Here is an 18679-nt window from a genome sequence, read left to right as displayed (position 1 = left end):
ACCGATTGCATATCTGAATTCTATGGAAAATTTTACATCTACTACTTACTAAAAGAACCGGCTAGCTATAAAAAAAATAGTTGATACACCTTCTTTTAAATATTGATAATGTTGAATCGAATTTTTAAAAGCTAAGCTTTTCTATAATTAGGGTCGGTCCGTACGTCCGTCCGTCCGTCCGTCACAAACGGATAGCTTTTCCCGTTAATTTAGGCATGTTAGAATTGTCCTATCGATTTCAAACTTTGCATGGTGATTCCTTTAGTAGTTAGGTTCAATTTAGAAAGCGAAACAACTCTATAATCATTACAAGAATGTCCGTACGTCCATTTTAAACATGTTGATTTTTTTACTTTTTTAACAACAAATTTTTATGTAATCTAATCATCCGATTGATCTGATTTTTGGTATGTTGATTCCTGGGACAACAAAGTATAATGTTATAAGCGAAGCAACTCTATAATCAAGTCCTAAAAATGTAAGTATGTCCATATATAATATCCTGTAACAAACAGTTTTTCAAAAAATTTACTTACAATTTTGCTTCAACTTTTATACATTTATATTCTGATTATTCAGTTCTGACACTATATAAGTGTTAATGTCCGTTTGTCCTATTGTTTCAGTGCTTCGCTTTTATGGATGTTGTCATCCTTGTTTAATATAAAGTTACTGACCTTACAGTCAGGGATAGACAGCTGCAACTTCAGCCATCTGACTGCAGCTGTGGCCGGTTTAGGTTGAGTGCTGTTTTAGATTGAGTGCTTCTAATATTTCTATTGTTGAAGATGCTAAAAATATCAAAATAAAATAAATTAGCAGTTATTAAATTTCTCATTTCATTTTTTCTTTGTTAGTCCTTAACTCTTGACGTGTTGAATAAAGTCTACAGATTTAAAAACCTTGGGCTTTCACACAAAGTTCCCCTAGAGCACTTAAGCCCCCCCCCCTTCTATTTTAAAAATAAATCCTTAAAATAAAGTAACAGGATGTGTGTCTGTGTGTGTGTTTGTTTGTTTGTTTGTACCGAAGGATATCGCTAACCGCTTAACAGGGTAGCTTCTCATAGGTCCCGGAAAGGTTTATGACTATTTTCTTGGGGGGTGGGACACCCCAAACCTCCCCAAAAAATGAAAAATACCCCTCCCCCTAAAAAAGTGAAAAGAAAAAAAAAATTTAACTAAAATTTAAAATGAAGGGGGGAGCACCACCCCCTCCAATTTTTTTTAAAATTTTTCTTTTAAAATCTAAAATAAGAAGTTGAATTATTAAATTCGACTCTCTCCTCCTCAAGTGCCCCTAGAGGCCTCTAGGGGCGTAGCCGCTAGTTGAAAATAAGGTAGGGTAGTATATTATCTATGCCTACACCCAGTGGGGCCTGAACATGCAGTGCCCTTAACCTGTAGGGCTTCCAATAACTCATTATAACCTACCTAACCTAACCTAAAGTAATAAACTATAAAACAAAAAACTATCCTTCCCCCTTATTTTCAATCTTGTTTCAAAATAGGGAACTTTCAGCTGAAACGCCAACTCTTTTTTCGGGAATAGTCCCTTTCGTGGCAACGTCCCTTAAGGGGCGATTCGTCGTATTTTTAAAATGGCTTTTGATAGGTCATTTTATGTTGTTAGGTTAAGATATATTGGGTTAGGTGAATGCCCCATAGGGTTAGAGCCCCCCGCCGGGGCTAGAAATAGGCGAAAAGCTACTGTGAAAAAAAACCAAGAATCGCTCTTAAGGATCGTTGCCACGAAAGGGACTATACCCCTTTTTTCAGTAATTAGGTTTAATCTATACAATGACTAACATTATCATTTATATTTCTTTTTTTTTCAATGCAGGTTGTAATAGAAAGAATTTACTAATTTCTTCTATCTAACAAAAAAAGCCTAATACGTATTTATATGACATGTAATATTTATGGCTATGGATGACAAATTATATTTATTTTTTACAAAGAATAAATTAACATTTTATAACATGCATTACTACTGCAAACGTTTATATACCATTATCAGGGAGTAAGGGAGGGGACAATGGGCAATTAATTCAATATAAGAGTTATCAAAGAAAGGGCATGAAATCCAGTTTAATCCAATAAATTTGTAGGAAATTATAAAGGGATTGTTAATTGAATAATAGATTTCCATAGCGTCATGTAAAGTGAAATCACAACTTGTTTTTGATGAAATATATTGAGGTTTTTTGGTGTGATTTTTATATTAAAAGATTATTGGACCCGGCCAGCTGCTAGCAAGAATATGACTGCCCCTTTTTATTCTGTTTATTTCCCTTGCCCCCACCTCCCTTCTCCCTTCTCCCCGTCTGCTACATTCCAAACTAACACAACGAGTGTTTATTTCCCTTCCCCCCACTTCCCTTATCCCTTCTCCCCGTCTGCAATATTCAAAACATACATAACGAGTAGCGGCATTCTATGCGCAAGTCCCCAAACTTAGTCAGAAACTGCTAAATTCTTGCACATTCCCTTTAAGCCAGTCCCCAAAGTCTGAGACTCCTAAAAATTGAATATTCGATCCATTGTCCCCTCCCTTACTCCCTGTACCATTATACTATACGACAAAGTATTTGTAATACGCAAAGCGTATTCTATAGAGCTTCCCTCACTATCTCTGTAACTATGTAAGGCATGCTTTATGGCTATGCCTAAAGTCCTCTAGGGGCACTTGAGGAGGAGGGAATTGAATTGGATAACCCATTTTCTTAATTTAGATTTTAAAAGAAAAAGTAAAAAAAGTTGGGTTTTTTTTTGGGGGGGGGGGGTCGGATATATTTTTTTGGTAAGGGGGGTGTTGCCCTTCCCAATTTTTAATTTTATTTTAAAAAAATTAAATTGAAAAAAAATATCTTGGGGGGGGGGATTTCTTTTGGAAGGGTGGTGGTACCCTCCCCCAAAATAGTTATAAACCCTCCCGGGACCTATATGAGAAGCTACCCTGTTAAGGAAAACCCGATCGGTTCAGCGGTTAGCGAGATCCTTCATTACAAACAAACAGACAGACGGACAGACATTGTTCTACTTTATATTAAGACTAGCGGCTTCGCTCCTAGCCTCTAGGGGCTGTGCCCCAAGAGGTTTGATCAGCTTAATTTTTCGTAGTTTTTTAAAAAGTTTGAGGGGGATTTTTTTTTTTTTTGGGGGGGGGGGGTTGGTCGACCCCACTATTATAATTTTAGTATTTAAAAATTAGTGTCCCATCCCCCAAGAAAATAGTTATAAACCTTCCCGGCACCTATATGAGAAGCTACCCTGTTAAGGAGAACCCGATCGGTTCAGCGGTTAGCGAGATCCTTCTTTGCAAACAAACAGACAGACATCGTTCTACTTTGTATTATAGATATGTATGATGCTAATGAACGTAAAGTTGAGATTTTAATAATGTAGACACATCCCAATTTTTTTAATTACAAAATCTGTACCTTGCTGGTTAAGGTTCATAATTATACAAAATAGTAAAGGCATTCTTATCCTTTAATCTTTATTTGTCTTTTTAATGCACACAACCTAACTAAGTTGTCATACAATACTGGGAAAATATGGCGGGAGATTTTTCTGCTTTAATATTTTAGCAATAACCTTTGTAACTAAAGTTGATACATTGCTACTAAAATCAAAGCTTGGGTTTAAGGTTTTTATGTACTAAGACCTTATGTAAACTTACCCCTGGGTGGTTTTATGTTGAAGGAATAAACTCCCCCCCCCCCTTATCCAAATCCAAAACAAAAGCGTAGACGTAATTTTCTATTTCAATGTCAATATTTTATTTTTCAGTATGGCTTCGAAACCGATTAATATTCGCTTGATTAAATACGGTTCTCAGCCATACACACAATTTTCCCAGAATATTTATGTAAAACTCATCAAATTTACACCATTTTTGTTAGCACTGGCCTACTAAACATCGGAGCTATAACTTTTATTTTAATATCCGCGGAAAGCTGTCTATATAATACAATGCGATAAATAACTATTCCCGGTTTTGTGTGGCGATACTTAAAAATGTGAAATGTAAATGATATCTGTTCAAAGCCTACACAGAAAGATAAGAAGTAGATTCTTGTTCTGATTAACCAATACATGGAGTGAGGGGACATTGGACTGTTTATTACACTAGTCAACAAAGTTTATAATAAAGTCCAATTATTCGTTACTTTGTGGGCTATTATCAAATTTTTAGATTAGTTTCCAACCATTTAAACCACCAATTGTAATCTACAGAATAGTTGATAATCATGTGTATCATCATTGGGGATGTACAACAATTGATCGGCCATTGACTTATCCCTTCAGATCCCTGTAAACTATATCAATGCTGTTCATACCAGAATTTTATGAAATAAACAAGGATGTTAACATTCTCACATTCACTTTTAAACTTTTTAGAAAGATTGTTTAAACAAGCAAGTTTGTTTTCTGTAATAAAATTGTTTAAATGCAGGATGCCTTATACTTTTCAAGGAGTAATTTTTTCAGAGAGTTGGGGGGGGGATGGAGGAGTTTATAGGCTGTTTATTACACTAGTCCCCAAAGTTTTATGATAGCATTTTCATGGGGACTTTTCATGGAATTTTTATTGGTTGGTGCATTAATTTGTGTGTCCAAAAGTTTCAACCAATAATTGTAATCTACATAAGGGTAAATTTTGTGCATCATCAATAGGGATGTACATCTTTTTTTCCGGCCATTGTCTTATCCCTTTATCTTCCTGTTTTTTTGAGTTGCTACGATTACAACTTTGTGCTTAATCGTTTTAGTAATCAGAATCTTAATTAACAGTTGAGAGAATGAATCTGAGCATCCAGAAAAACTCTTGCTTGGTCCGTCAGTCAGTCGCTCATGCTTCAAAGAATATATTGAAAGAAAAATTTCGTGTTTTCTAATATTTATCGGGTATAGTCCCTTTCGTGGCAACGCTCACTAAGGGGCGATTTTTCGTATTTTTTCACAGTAGCTTTTCTCCTATTTCTAGCCCCTGCGGGGCCAATTGCCTAACCCTGTGGGGCAATCACCTAACTCAATATACCCTAACCTAACCTAAAATAACCTATAAAAAGCCATTTTAAAAAAAATTCGACTAATCGCTCCTTAAGGGGCGTTACCACGAAAGGGACTATTCTCTATTTATCAAATCCTTCTCTCTCTTCTTCTCCCCCTAAAGAAAAATCCTCTAAAATTTACTTTGTTCGTTAGCCGTCCATTTTTTGTGTTTCGCTACTTACGGATGTTTTCATCCATATTTTTCTTTAAAAGATAATTTCTAACTAAAATTAGAATTGACGTTAGACATAAATTATAATTTCTGAACAAGATAATCATTAACACTTGTTTCAAATTTTATTATTATCATCATAACCCTTTTATTCTAAGTTTTTGTTTTAAATCAAAATGTTTAGTTTAGGGTAATTACTTTTTTATTTTAAAATCTAATACATTGTTTAAACTAATTTTTTTTTTTTTTTGGGGGGGGGGGGTGGAGTTCTCGTCCTCCTTTGGAAGTCCTTGAATGGTTGCATAGCTAATAAAAACAAGAACGTTTTCGTATAAAAAAAAGAAAAGAAAAGAGGAGAGCGAGATTGAAAGAGAAAGAGAAAAGAGGGAGAAGAGAGAGACAGAGAGAGAGAGAGAAAGAGAGACAGAGAGAGAAAAGAGGGAGAAGAGAGAGAGAGAGAGAGAGAGAGAGAAAGCGAGGGTGAGAGTCAGAGATAAAAATAGATAAAATTAGCTTAAAACCTGCCAGAAAAAATATTAGGCTTCAAAATTTCAAATAAAGGGTTAATGAAATCTCTAAATTTTATCTTTAAAATCATTCTTCCGGGTTATATATATATTAACATATGCTTCGAAACCAATTAATATCCGCTGGATTAGAACCGGTTCTTAGCTATACTTTGGCCCCTTGGGGCCAACAAAGCTGGTTTTAACCTTATAATTTTTTATTTAAATTTTGAGGAAAGCAGTTTATGATACGGTGTTTTATCTCTAAAATTTGAAAAGCATACATTTCATCTTCTTTGGCTGGGAAAGATTTAAAGGTTATTCATTGTTACTTTTAACCTAAGATAAGAATTATGTTGGGTTAGAGGTTAAACCATTGAAAATGCCATTTCTCGCGGCCGTACGCGGTCATGCGGCATGTTAGAAGGGTGACGCAAATTTCAGATCTAGTTTTCGCTATTTGATTTACTATTTTTAAGCGATGCTTGCAAAGTTATTTGATTCACTATAATATAAAGATACATTTTTCTCAAATCGCAAAATCTGGGTCACCCTTCCAACATGACGCATGACGGCGAATGACCGTGAGAAATGGCATTTTCTGGGACTCCATCAAACCATTGTGCTCCGAATAGGAAAAAATATCATGTTAATATTTTAAACATTACTAGCGGATGATCCCTTGAATCTAGGGGCTTTATCCTAATATATAAAGTAGTAAGAATCCACAGGACCAGTAAGTATATTCCCTGAAGAGTAGAATCCGATCGGTTCATTGGTTACCAAGATCTTAAGGGACAGACATCATTCTACTTTGTATTATAGATAGATATCAATGCCAATTTTAATTGTACTTTATAACCTTGTTTTTTATTTGTCTCAAATTGCGCAACAATTAATTGGTTTTTTGTAAAAATCCCTGAAATTTTTTATCTTTATGAGCTTCTAATGTTGTTTTGGCGCCGATAAGCCTTTTTTTGTGGGAGGCTTAATTTATGGTGTGGCTTGAAAATGGCGGCAAATAAAAATAAACGTCTATAAAATACTTAAACGAGATTAACTCGTGGCATTAGTGTAAATCGTGCCTGCTTGGAGTCAGAATGTCTCGAGTTGAAGTCTGAATATCTCCGAAGCGTATTAAAGACGTTAAAATGGAAGCTGCTTCTGCTACATCAGGCGTATGGCATTGATTGTAAGAGTAGAAGGAAGCCACGGCCGGTAAACAGGCGTAACTCATTACCATTCACAGTTAGGACTTCTAGACAAAGGTCGTGCAATCAAAGGGTTGGTTGCCTGTTGAATGTTACTTAACCTTATATCATACAGTGGATGTTAGTTTGTTTTAAAATCAAAGGGGCAATTAAGATATCTTTAATTAATTTCTAAATCCAAAATAATAAGCAGAATTTTAGAGTACTTACATATGCAATCCAGTCACAAATGTTAAGATAGTCTTACTATTTTCCAAAAAAAAACTTCGAACTAACTATTCACAGGAATTATTAAACTATTAAAAGTTGTCGCCACACTTTCCTGTACAATGTACAAAAAGGGTCGTATATTTTCCACTTTTCAGAATAAAACGGCTTTAATAATATACATGCTTAAATATAGACATACAATGATATTTAAAACGCTTTAAGTGAATAATAAAAAGTAGGACGAAGAAAAATTGGGGAAAATATGGATTAAAACAATATGCATTAATCTAAATTATGACGGGCCCCCAAAAGCCTTCATGCTTAGAAACTAAAAAGTATTTTTGCATTGTAACCATTTTAGTGACCTAGCAATAATTACACCCCCCCCCCCCTCCAGCTTTACACTTAAAAAAAAGAATATTTCAAACCTTTCCAAACAAGGGTATCCAGTGAGGGAGAGGCTGGGAATAATTTTAACCACCCGGAAATAACAATTTTATTATTGCAGAGGGGTTGGGAATCATACCACCGTTAAAATATTTTTAGGGATTACAAAAATTTTCAGCCCCTTTCACACCCTTTTAACCTACGCACCCTCCCAACCCTTTAAAATAAAAAGCTTGTAAGTCCGAGCATCATAATTTGTTTTCATTTTGAAAGGATACAAATAGAAGAAAGTGTATTAGGATTTATAATAACAAGGATGACAACATCCATAAATGCGAAGCACTCAAACGGTAGGACAAACAGACATTAACACTTGTATAGTGTCAGAACTGAGTAATCAGAATATAAAGATTAGTAAGATTCGAAGCAAAATTGTAAGTAAATGTGTTGAAAAACTGCTTGATACAGGTTAATGTTTATGGACATACTTACATTTTTAGGACTTTATTATAGAGTTGCTTCGCTTATAATATTGTACTTTGTTGTCCCAGGAATCAGGAAAATGGACGTACCGACATTCTGGTAATGATTATAGAGTTGCTACGATTTCTAAATCGTACCTAACTTCTACAGGAATCATCATGCAAAGTTCCAAATCGATAGGACAATTCTAACATGCCTAAATTAATGAATAAAAGCTATCTATCTCGGACGGACGGACGTAATTATAGAAAAGCTTCGCTTTAAAAAAGATAGCAACATGCATAGGAAGTGAATACACATAACTCCCATATGAATAAAGGCAAACAGACGGACGGACAGAAACAGCTACATTTGGTAGGTATTGTAAAGAAGCTTTACGACACAAGTATTTACTTTTTGCTTGCAGCCTAAAAAAAACACTGCACTCGGAACATTTTATAATTCACAAAATTTAGACATTTTTGGTAATTTTGTATGACAGCTTTTAAAAAGCGTCTGTATTGGCGGCATATATTTAAAGCCACCCACTCTATGAGCTGTATCTATTTTTGTATTGTCTTTATACTCAGTTGAAATTAAGGCACAGTATAGATCAGTGGCAACTACAAAATGCGCATCCTACAAAACACGGTAAATAATTTTTTACCAAAAAATGACAAAATCTTATAGAACAAGGATGACAACATCCATAAGTAGCGAAGCATAAAAAATAATGGATGGGAATACGTACAAGTAGATTTAAAGTGTATTTATTAAAATCAAGAATGGATTTAATGGAGAAAATAAATAAACCACATATTTTGTATAATGATGAAGGTCAAAGAAAATTACATAAAAGATGCTCATAATAATAGGAAAAATTATTTTGATACTGATATCCAAAAAAGTTTTAAAATTGGACTAAAAACACCAAAGATATAGGGAAATATGTAAAACATATAAAAATACCCCAAAACCTGCTAAAAGGCAGTTTGACTGCCATGGTTCTTTTCTTATAACGACAGGAAATTTAATTTTTATATCCTCGACTTTAAAAATTTGGAAAATCGGACTATATACATCAGCGATATGGAAAAACTAGGAAAAAAATTTAAAAATAGCCAAAAACCTGCAAAAAGGCAGCCTGAACGTCATGGTTGTTTTCTTTAAATGACAGAAATTTAATTTTGATATCTATAACTGAAAAAATTTGGGAATCAGACCATAAACACCAAAGGTATGGAGAAAAATGTGAAAAATATAAAAATAGCCTAAAACCTGCTTAAAGGCAGTCTGACCGTCATAGTTGTTTTCTTTTAACGACAGGAAATTTAATTTTGATATTTCAAACTCAAAAAAATTTGGAAATCGGATCATAAACACCAAAGATATAAAGAAAAATGTGAAAATACAAAAATAGCATAAAACCTGATAAAAAACGGTCCAACCGCCATTAACGTTTTATAGTTAATTGTGCTCCTTAATAATGGGAATGTTGTCAAAAAAATTTCAGCCTTTTATCTTTTATAGGAGTCGAGAAAATCACGTTTCCCCCAAACTAAGACATACGGACAGACGGGCATTTCAAATGATAGAGTAGCTTCGCTACTAAATAGAATGAAATAGTTTTAATTTCAACCTACAAAAATTAAGTTAAAATACTATCCTATGACAGCAGAGGTATAATTTCTGTTTGTCACGGTTTGTATCAATAGATCTCGATAAATGCCGACCTTATTTAGGATCTCTCTTCAGGGAAGATAGATATCAGTCCCCATAATAGGCTATTCCTTTAATGGCTAGGATCGAGGATAAAAGTTGTTAATATAATCAGATAGTTTACAAAATGAAAAAGGTAGAATACTTATGTCGATGAATTATTTTAATTCTAAACACCCTAATAGTCAAGTTATTCATTATTGTTTTTCATTGTAGATGAATGAGTCTCCAAGCCTGTTGGATGTCAGCGAGCTAGTTCGTCCAGAGCAAAAGTTACAGGGACAAGAAGCTTTCAGAGATTACTCTGAAGTAAGATATGTACATTTTTATAGTTCATATATATTTTCTTTTTGAAAGCAATGCTTAGATTTATAATTAATAATAGTTTGAATCTTTAAAACTCATTTTGTGTTGATCTTATAATCGTAAAAAGCAAAGATTTTTTTTAATTGGTGTTGGTTCGTCCGTGATGGATAGCTCTTATGTACTATTTCAAAATTTACATGACATGTACGACTTAGAAAGCGCACTTCCATTTTTAAATGCTTATTTTTTACATTTGACAATAATGTTTTTGTATCATATTCATATAATTTTAAAAATAAAGATTCCTAGGGTAACAAGGTATGATATTATTAATAAGGCATATCTAAAATAAAGATATAAAACAGTATCCAATCTGATTTTATGAATCATTATTATTATTTTTATTCAGGAAAATCCTTTGCAGCAACGAGTTAAAAAGACCTACTATGAAATGCATAGCAATCAAACTGTAGACTTTGTAAAGGTAAAACAAATTTTGAAAATTACGCAATATTTTTGACTTAATTTATTATTTATAAAAATATCTAATTTTTTTTTCTATTTTCCTATGTAAATATTAAATTTTTAAAAATGTAATTGGGATTACATCATTAAATAATAACGTCAAAGCAATTTGATTAGCTGGACTAAATTTTTAAATACTTTTGCTAGGATTCGACCATTAAACACCTTGTTAAAGTCGTACAAAAAATTTATAAAAATGTCAAAGCAAACAATGATTTATTACTTTATTTATTCTAATTTTTTCATGAAGCACTTTGTTAACTGCTAAATGGTTAAGCTTTAATTATCAAATACTTAGATTTTATAAAGTCTAAGTACACTTCATGGCTTAGACTCAATCAATAATCACTTTATTTAAGTCCAAGCATGCAAAATGGCTGGGATTCAATCATGTTGAATGTACCATTATGGAGGCTCTAGGTAATAATTTTTCTCGTATTCATTCGAATCCGGTGGATAGGAACCGGTTCTCATCCATACGAAAAAACTATGTCTAGCATCGTATTATATTTCTACGAATATAAAAATGTACAATCAAAAGATTAGATTCTATATCCGCGGAAAGCCGTTTATAATACGATGCGAGAAATTACTATTAAACCCACTCCCCCCCCCAAAAAAAAATAGATCTTGGTGTAATCTTTTATTAATAATTTATTATGTGATATTTTTTTTTAAACCGACTGTTATTAAAGATAGAAGTTCTGATTTTATTCTTACAACAACCAACTATATACAACTAACTCTAATTTTTAGTAGCGAAGCTACTCTATAATTCACTTTGTCCGTCCGTCAGTCCGTCCGTAACGCTATGGGAGAAATGGGATTTACTCAGCTCCTATAAGAGATAGAAAGCTGAAATTTTTTGACAACATTCCCATCATTATGGAGCACAATTAACTATAAAACATCAATGGCGTTCGGACGGCTTTTTAGCAGGTTTTAGGCTATTTTTTTTATTTTCTACATTTTTTTCTCATATCTTTGGTGTTTATGGTCCGATTTTCAAACTTTTTTCAGTTAGATATATCAAAATTAAATTTCCCATCGTTTGAAGAAAACAATAATGACGGTCAGACTGCCTTTTTGCAGGTTTTTTGGCTATTTTTATATTTTTTACATTTTCCCCCATGTCTTTGGTGTTTATGGACCGATTTTCAAATTTTTTTCAGTTAAAGATATCAAAATAAAATTTCCGGTCATTTGAAGAAATCAACAATGACGGTCAGACTGCCTTTTGGCAGGCTTTTGGCTATTTTTTATATTTTTTACATTTTCCCCCATATCTTTGGTGTTTATTAATCGATTTTCAAATTTTTTTCAGTTAAAGATATCAAATTAAATTTCCCGTCGTTTGAAGAAAACAACAATGACCGTCAGTCCCATCCACGAAATTTTTGCTTCGCTACTTATGTCATCCTTGTTTTATTTCTGTAATGGAAATAAATTTGTATTATTAGCTTTAATTCAATACAGGCTGCTGACATTTTTTCAGATTACTCTGTCTTATCCTTATACTAAAGTAACAGGATGTTTGTGTGTCTGTGTGTTTGTTTGTACCAAAGGATCTCGCTAACCGCTGAACCGATCGGGTTCTCCTTAACAGGGTAGCTTCTCATAGGTCCCGGGAAGGTTTATAACTATTTTATTGGGGACACCCCCAACCCCCTCCCAAAAAATGAAAAATAACCCCCACCTAAAAAATAATCAAAATTTTTTTTAACTAAAATTAAAAATGAGAGGGTGGGCACCCCCTCAACCCCCCAAAAAAAAATTTTTACCCCCCCAAAAAGTTTTTTTTTACTTTAAAAAAAATCTAAAATAAGAAATTGGGTTATTAAATTCGACTCCCACCTCTTCAAGTGCCCCTAGAGGTCTCTAGGGGCGTAGCCGCTAGTTAGTATCTTATTCATTACTTGCTTTCTTCATAAGTTTCATTGTTACTGTAAAATAATGTTTATAAAGACAAACTGAATGACCTTGTTGATGAGAGTGACCCAGACCTGGATCTTCCCAACATTGTCCATGCCTTCCAGACTGCTGAGAGAATCAGGTAAACAGTTTATATCTTGCTTTCCTTCAAAGTGTTTAGCGATCACTAAAATCCTTCCTCTTACTTTAAAATACACTAGCGGCTGCGCCCATATTTTTTTTTTTTTTGGGGGGGGGGGGGTTGGGATTGTCCCACCCCCCAAGAAAATAGCTTAAAACCACCACAGGACCAATAGTTACCGAGATCTTAATGGACAGACGGACATACAGACATCAAGCTACTTTGTATTAAAGATTACAAACAATAGATGGGAAGGGGGAGGGAATTTTTTCTTTATGCCTAATCGATGGGGGTTCCTTTACCTGAGGGGCTACTCTCTAACCCCTACAACCCGTAGCATAAGGTAAAAAAAATAGCACATGAAAATTAACTAATAAATGTTAAATATCTTAATTTTGCTCTTATTGCTTCTTTTTAGTCCAATTAAATTTAATTTCTATTTTCTTACCGGAAATAAAGTAAGCTTGTTACTGTTGATAAACTGTTTAGGGTATAGTCCCTTTTGTAACATCGCACCTTATGGGGCGATTCTTCGTGTTTTTCACAGTAGCTTTTCTCCTATTTCTAGCCCCTGCGGGAGGCTCTAACCCTGCGGGGCAAATTACCTAACCCTGTGGGGCTATTACCTAACCCAATATAACCTAACCTAACCTAAAATAACCTATAAAATGCAATTTTAAAAATACGACGAATCGCCACTTATGGGCCGATGTTACGAAAGGGACTATTCCCACTTTTTAATTAGATTAGGTATAGTGAACTTTACTCCAATTTGCAACCTTTTATCAGGGCTGATTACCCTGAAGACGATTGGTTCCAGCTCGTTGGCCTTATCCATGATCTGGGCAAAATTATGGCCTTCTATGATGAACCTCAATGGGCTGTTGTGGGGGATACCTTCCCCACAGGTTGTATGCCTCAGGTAAACCTTCCCCACAGGTTGTAAGCCTCAGGTAAACCTTCTCCACAGGTTGTATGCCTCAGGTAAACCTTCCCCACAGGTTGTATGCCTCAGATAAACCTTCTCACAGGTTGTATGCCTCAGGTAAACCTTTCCCACAGGTTGTATGCCTCAGGTAAACCTTCCCCACAGGTTGTATGCCTCAGGTATATCTTCCCCACAGGTTGTATGCTTCAGGTAAACCTTCCATAGGTTGTATGCCTCAGGTAAACCTTCTCCACAGGTTGTATGCCTCAGGTAAACCTTCCCCACAGGTTGTATGCCTCAGGTACAACTATTTTTTTTAAAATTACAACATGAACTACTTCACATGTATGTACCAAGGCTCGGCAGCCACAGCTACATCCACAGCCATAACTATCCGAGCGGCTGACAGAAAGATTAATATCAGCCGTATGGTATATTAACCATCCTAAGCCTCATTCATTTCAAGTCACTACTAGCCGCATATATCAAATTCTTATTCATCCACCCATTGTAACAATCGTAACCTTGCATCTGCTGCTGATTTCAAGCCGCATGGCTGCCAACCACTAGCCAAACACACACGACAAATTAGGACAATATAAATCTTGCTTATATTATCTAGGCTTCTATTGTGTACGGTATGGACAGCTTCGGAACTAACAAGGACCTCAAAGACCCAAGGTAAGAAAACAGAATTTTTAACATGGCTTTAAAATTAAACTTAACAAGGATGACAACATCCATAAAAGCGAAGCACTGAAACGGTAGGACAAACGGACATTAACACTTGTGTAGTGTCAGAACTGAATAATCATAATATAAATGTATAAGAGTCAAAGCGAAATTGTAAGTAAATTTGTTAAAAAACTGCTTGATTCAGGATAATGATTATGGACATACTTACATTTTTAGGACTTGATTATAGAGTTGCTTCGCTTATTACATTATACTTTGTTGTCCCAGGAATCAATATACCAAAAATCAGATCAATCGGATGATTAGATCACATAAAACTTTGTTGTTAAAAAAGTAAAACAATCAACATGTCTAAAATGGACGTACGGACATTTTGGTGATGATTATAGAGTTGCTACGCTTTCTAAATCGTACCTAACTATTAAAGGAATCGCCATGCAAAATTTGAAATCGATAGGACAATTCTAACATGCCTAAATTAACAAAAAAGCTATCCGTTACGGACGGACGGACGGACGGACCGACCGACCCTAATTATAAAAAAGCTTCGCTTTTAAAAATTTAGTTTCTAAGCGCTATAGGAAAATTATATAGAGATTCAGATAAAATAATCCTTTTAAAAATTTCCTAATAAAAAATTAAATTTGTAGATACAACACCAAACTTGGAATGTATTCTGAAAACTGTGGCTTGGATAATGTGCTCATGTCTTGGGGACATGATGAATACCTGTACCAGGTTTGATTTTATTGGATAAGGAGAATTAAGGCTGAAGGCAGAATGTGTAACTTATATTAAGGAACATTTTAAAGTCACCTCCCTTTTTTCCCTCAGTTCAAATTTAATAATTTTTCGAGGATTTTTCCTAATATTATAACATACATATACTGGCAGTATATGCCTTTGTTTAGTTCTATAATTCTGTAATTAATACAGTTTTACTCCAAACTTTTATTATTCATATCTTCTTGTTACTGCGCTACTTATAAACATAACCATCCTTGTTAAGGTTGTAAAGAACCACACCAAGAAGGTTGGAACAAGCATCCCTGAGGGAGGACTGTATGCTATCAGGTAAAGAACCACACAAAGAATGCTGTTACTAGCACTAGGGAGGACTATATGCTGTCAGGTAAAGAAAAAGACCAAGAATGCTGGAACAAGCATCCCTGAAGGAGGACTACATGCAATTAGGTAAAAAACCACATCAAGAATGCTGGAACAAGCATCCCTGAAGGAAGGACTATATGCTATGAGGTAAAGAACCACACCAAGAATGCTGGAACAAGCATCCCTGAGGGAGGACTATATGCTATCAGGTAAAGAACTACATAAAAAATGCTGGAACAAGCATCCCTGAGGGACGACTATATGCTATCAGGTAAAGAACCACACAAATAATGCTGTTACTAGCACTAGGGAGGACTATATGCTGTCAGGTAAAGAACCAAACCAAGAATGCTGAAACAAGCATCCCTAAGGGAGGACTATATGCTATCAGGAAAATAACCACACCAAGAATGCTATTACTAGTATCCCTTGAGGAAGGACTTTATTCTATCATAACATCTGAATATATTTTGTATTTTATTTCATTAATTAAGAGACACAACCACAATTTTATCCATGGCATACTGGAGGTGACTATGAATACTTAATCAATACTTGTTTAGTTTCCATGTCTCTTATCCCTGGCATACTGGAGGTGACTATGAATACTTGATCAATACTAGTTTAGGTTCCATTACTTCTATCCGTGGCGCACTGGAGGTGACTATGAATACTTGATCCATGCTTGTTTAGGTTCCATTCCTTCTCTCCCTGGCATACTGGAGGTGACTATGAATACTTGATCAATACTTGTTTAGGTTCCATTCCTTCTATCCGTGGCATACTGGAGGTGACTATGAATACTTGATAAATACCTGTTTAGGTTCCATTCCTTCTATCCCTGGCATACTGGAGGTGACTATGAATACTTGATCAATGATCATGATAAGAAGATGAAGGAGTGGGTTCTGCGCTTTCAGTAAGTATTTTTGTCAATATTTGAATAAATTGGCCAAATGCGCCCATTAGAGGTGAAAGGGGGGGGGGGGGTGGAATGATAGCAGACCCTTACGCTTTCAATTTTAGTTTTGAAGAGAAAAGGTTAAAATATTGGAAGGTCATTCTTCTAGGGGCGTATTCTATGGTCTGGGGGATATAAATCTTTTACATAAGAAAATTTCTTTTTCTCTTCTTTACCAGGGAGTAAGGGAGGGGACAATGGATCGAATATTCAATTTTTAGGAGTCTCAGACTTTGGGTACTGGCTTAAAGGGAATGTGCAACAATTAAGCAGGTTCTGACTGACTTTGGGTGCTAGCGCATCAAATACTGCTAACTCGCTGTGTTAGTTTTGAATATAGAAGACGGGTATATTTGTTAAGAGATGGCTGGTTTTAAATTTTTTTCTCCAAAAAATACCACTTCATAGACAAAAACTTTATTGTTATATTTGTGTAATAAACAATCTAAGAACCCTTAAATGTAAAGTGGCATTTAAACTTAAAGAAAATGGGTTGAACGAGTTCCAGGAAGATTTTTCTAGTAATTAATTACAGAATGGTCAGGGGCGTCCAAGCTTTTTATTTTGGGGGGAGTAAAAATTTTTGGGGGGGGTAATTAAAATTTTATTAAATATATAGTATTAAAAATGCGCGCAAAATTTTTTTTTATTAGAGATTTTTTATTTTGGGGGGGGTATTTACCCCCCCCAAAATTGTTTGGGGGGGGTATTTACCTTTGGGGGGGTAAATACCCCCTCCTAAATGGTTGGGGGTGCCTACGGCACCCCCAGGGTAGGGGTAAATTTTGAATGGGGGGGGGGGGGGTAATCGCCCCATTACCCCCCCCCCTTGGACGCCTATGAGAATGGTTACGTCAGTCTGATGTACAATTAATCTAATTTTCAAATGAATGTTTTTTTCCAAGAACTCTTTTCTTATTTTATAGTTTTCTAAATTTTATTAACACACCCTTTACAATTGTCTTCAAATTTTTTGGATAAATCTGGATTTCATGGCCTTTCAACAAAAACTCTTAAATTGAATTAATTGCTCATTGTCCCCACCCTTACTCCCTGCTTCTTTACTCTTTTACTCACTTTGTCCAACGGTATGCATAAAAGTCTGTCCATTAATTTTGAGCTTCGTCAAAAAGGATGTTGTCAGTCTTTTTTTTCTAAAATTTGATAAATCTTTATATCTGTTCCTATCAAATATTAAAACTTTTTCTTTTTCAGGAAGTACGACCTGTACACAAAATCCGCCAGTATTCCCGATGTCGAAGCTTTGAAGCCCTACTATCAAACTCTTATTGACAAATACCTCCCTGGGCTTGTGGCCTTCTAAGAATATAATCGATTAAGGGATCATCTGAAAAAGAAATATTTTAATACTGCAAAAATGTTTATATGCTATTACATTAAAATCAAGAATGTCTTTGATTAATCTGCTATGACATGTGTTTTGTTTACATTTACTTTATCAGTTTGCTTAATATTAAATTATTTGTTTTTCGGAATTGAAATCCCTTTAAAAAAACTGTACTACATTAAAATTTATACTAATAAACCTTTATCTATTAGTTTTATATTAATCAAGGTACAATATACTTGTATTATATTAATACATTTTTGTTTAGCATTATTATTGTATATTTTTTTTATTTCGAATATACATTTGAGTTTAAAGACGCAAATCGTGTTCCATAAGACGGATTTTGAACCCCTAACTATAACTGTCTATGGTAATTTTTTCTTGAGGACATGTCTCTTAGAGGGGAGTGGGGTTGAAGACACCCACGTCCTGGCCAAATAGTTTAGAACCATTACACTTTACTAAATAAGGTGATACGATCAGTCAAGCAGTTTACTAGATCTTAGAAGACATATAACTTTAAAATATGAAAAAAACATGAGAGCAAACAGGATGAAGAAAAGCTTATCCTATCTGAACATGAGTTTAGGGGTTTATATATATAAAAATCTTAAACTTACAACCAAAGCAATACAATCTTTGGTTCATACTCTTTAATACAACAAAACATTCCTCTAAATACAATTAAACAAGGATGACAACATCCATAATAGCGAAGCACTGAAACGGTAGGACAATCGGACATTTACACTTGTATAGTGTCAGAACTGAATAATCAGAAATAAATGTATAAGAGTCAAAGCAAAACTGTAAGTAAATTTGTTGAAGAACTGCTTGATACAGGATAATGTTTATGGACATACTTACATTTTTATGACTTGATTATAGAGTTGCTTCGCTTATAACATGATTCTTTGCTGTCCCAGGAATCAATATACCAATAATCAGATCATTCGGATAATTAGATAAAAATTTGTTGTTAAAAAAGTAGAAAAATCAATATGTTTAAAATGGAAGTACGG

General features: G+C 34.5%; 2 protein-coding genes across 4 annotated transcripts in view; one reads left to right on the top strand and one right to left on the bottom strand.

Annotated features, from left to right (window-relative positions):
- Positions 1 to 18679, bottom strand: part of Nop56 (Nop56 ribonucleoprotein) — a 422283-nt gene that overhangs the window by 164424 nt on the left and 239180 nt on the right. The gene's annotated exons all lie outside the window — the stretch shown is intronic.
- Positions 8503 to 17924, top strand: Miox (Myo-inositol oxygenase). 3 transcript variants are annotated; one of them, XM_080152421.1, is made up of 12 exons: positions 8517 to 8659; positions 9944 to 10036; positions 10443 to 10517; positions 10918 to 10978; positions 12524 to 12611; positions 13401 to 13533; positions 14162 to 14220; positions 14886 to 14973; positions 15245 to 15309; positions 16104 to 16135; positions 16201 to 16264; positions 17522 to 17924. In XM_080152421.1, exons 1-12 carry the CDS (start codon positions 8639 to 8641, stop codon positions 17628 to 17630), a joined length of 888 nt encoding a protein of 295 aa, XP_080008547.1. In that variant the 5' UTR covers positions 8517 to 8638; the 3' UTR covers positions 17631 to 17924. The 3 variants fall into 3 exon arrangements, with proteins under 3 accessions (XP_080008546.1, XP_080008547.1, XP_080008548.1); XM_080152420.1 differs by lacking the exon at positions 16104 to 16135 and having other exon boundaries at positions 8503 to 8659; positions 16169 to 16264; XM_080152422.1 differs by lacking the exon at positions 16104 to 16135 and having other exon boundaries at positions 16169 to 16268; positions 17526 to 17924.

This window comes from Acartia tonsa, chromosome 3 (genome assembly GCF_053477335.1).
Source record: "Acartia tonsa isolate MP-2025a chromosome 3, ASM5347733v1, whole genome shotgun sequence".
Classification (NCBI taxonomy): Eukaryota; Metazoa; Arthropoda; class Copepoda; order Calanoida; family Acartiidae; genus Acartia; species Acartia tonsa.
The sequence above is the reverse complement of the archived record's forward strand: the minus strand, read 5'-3'. Positions and strand labels throughout refer to the sequence as shown.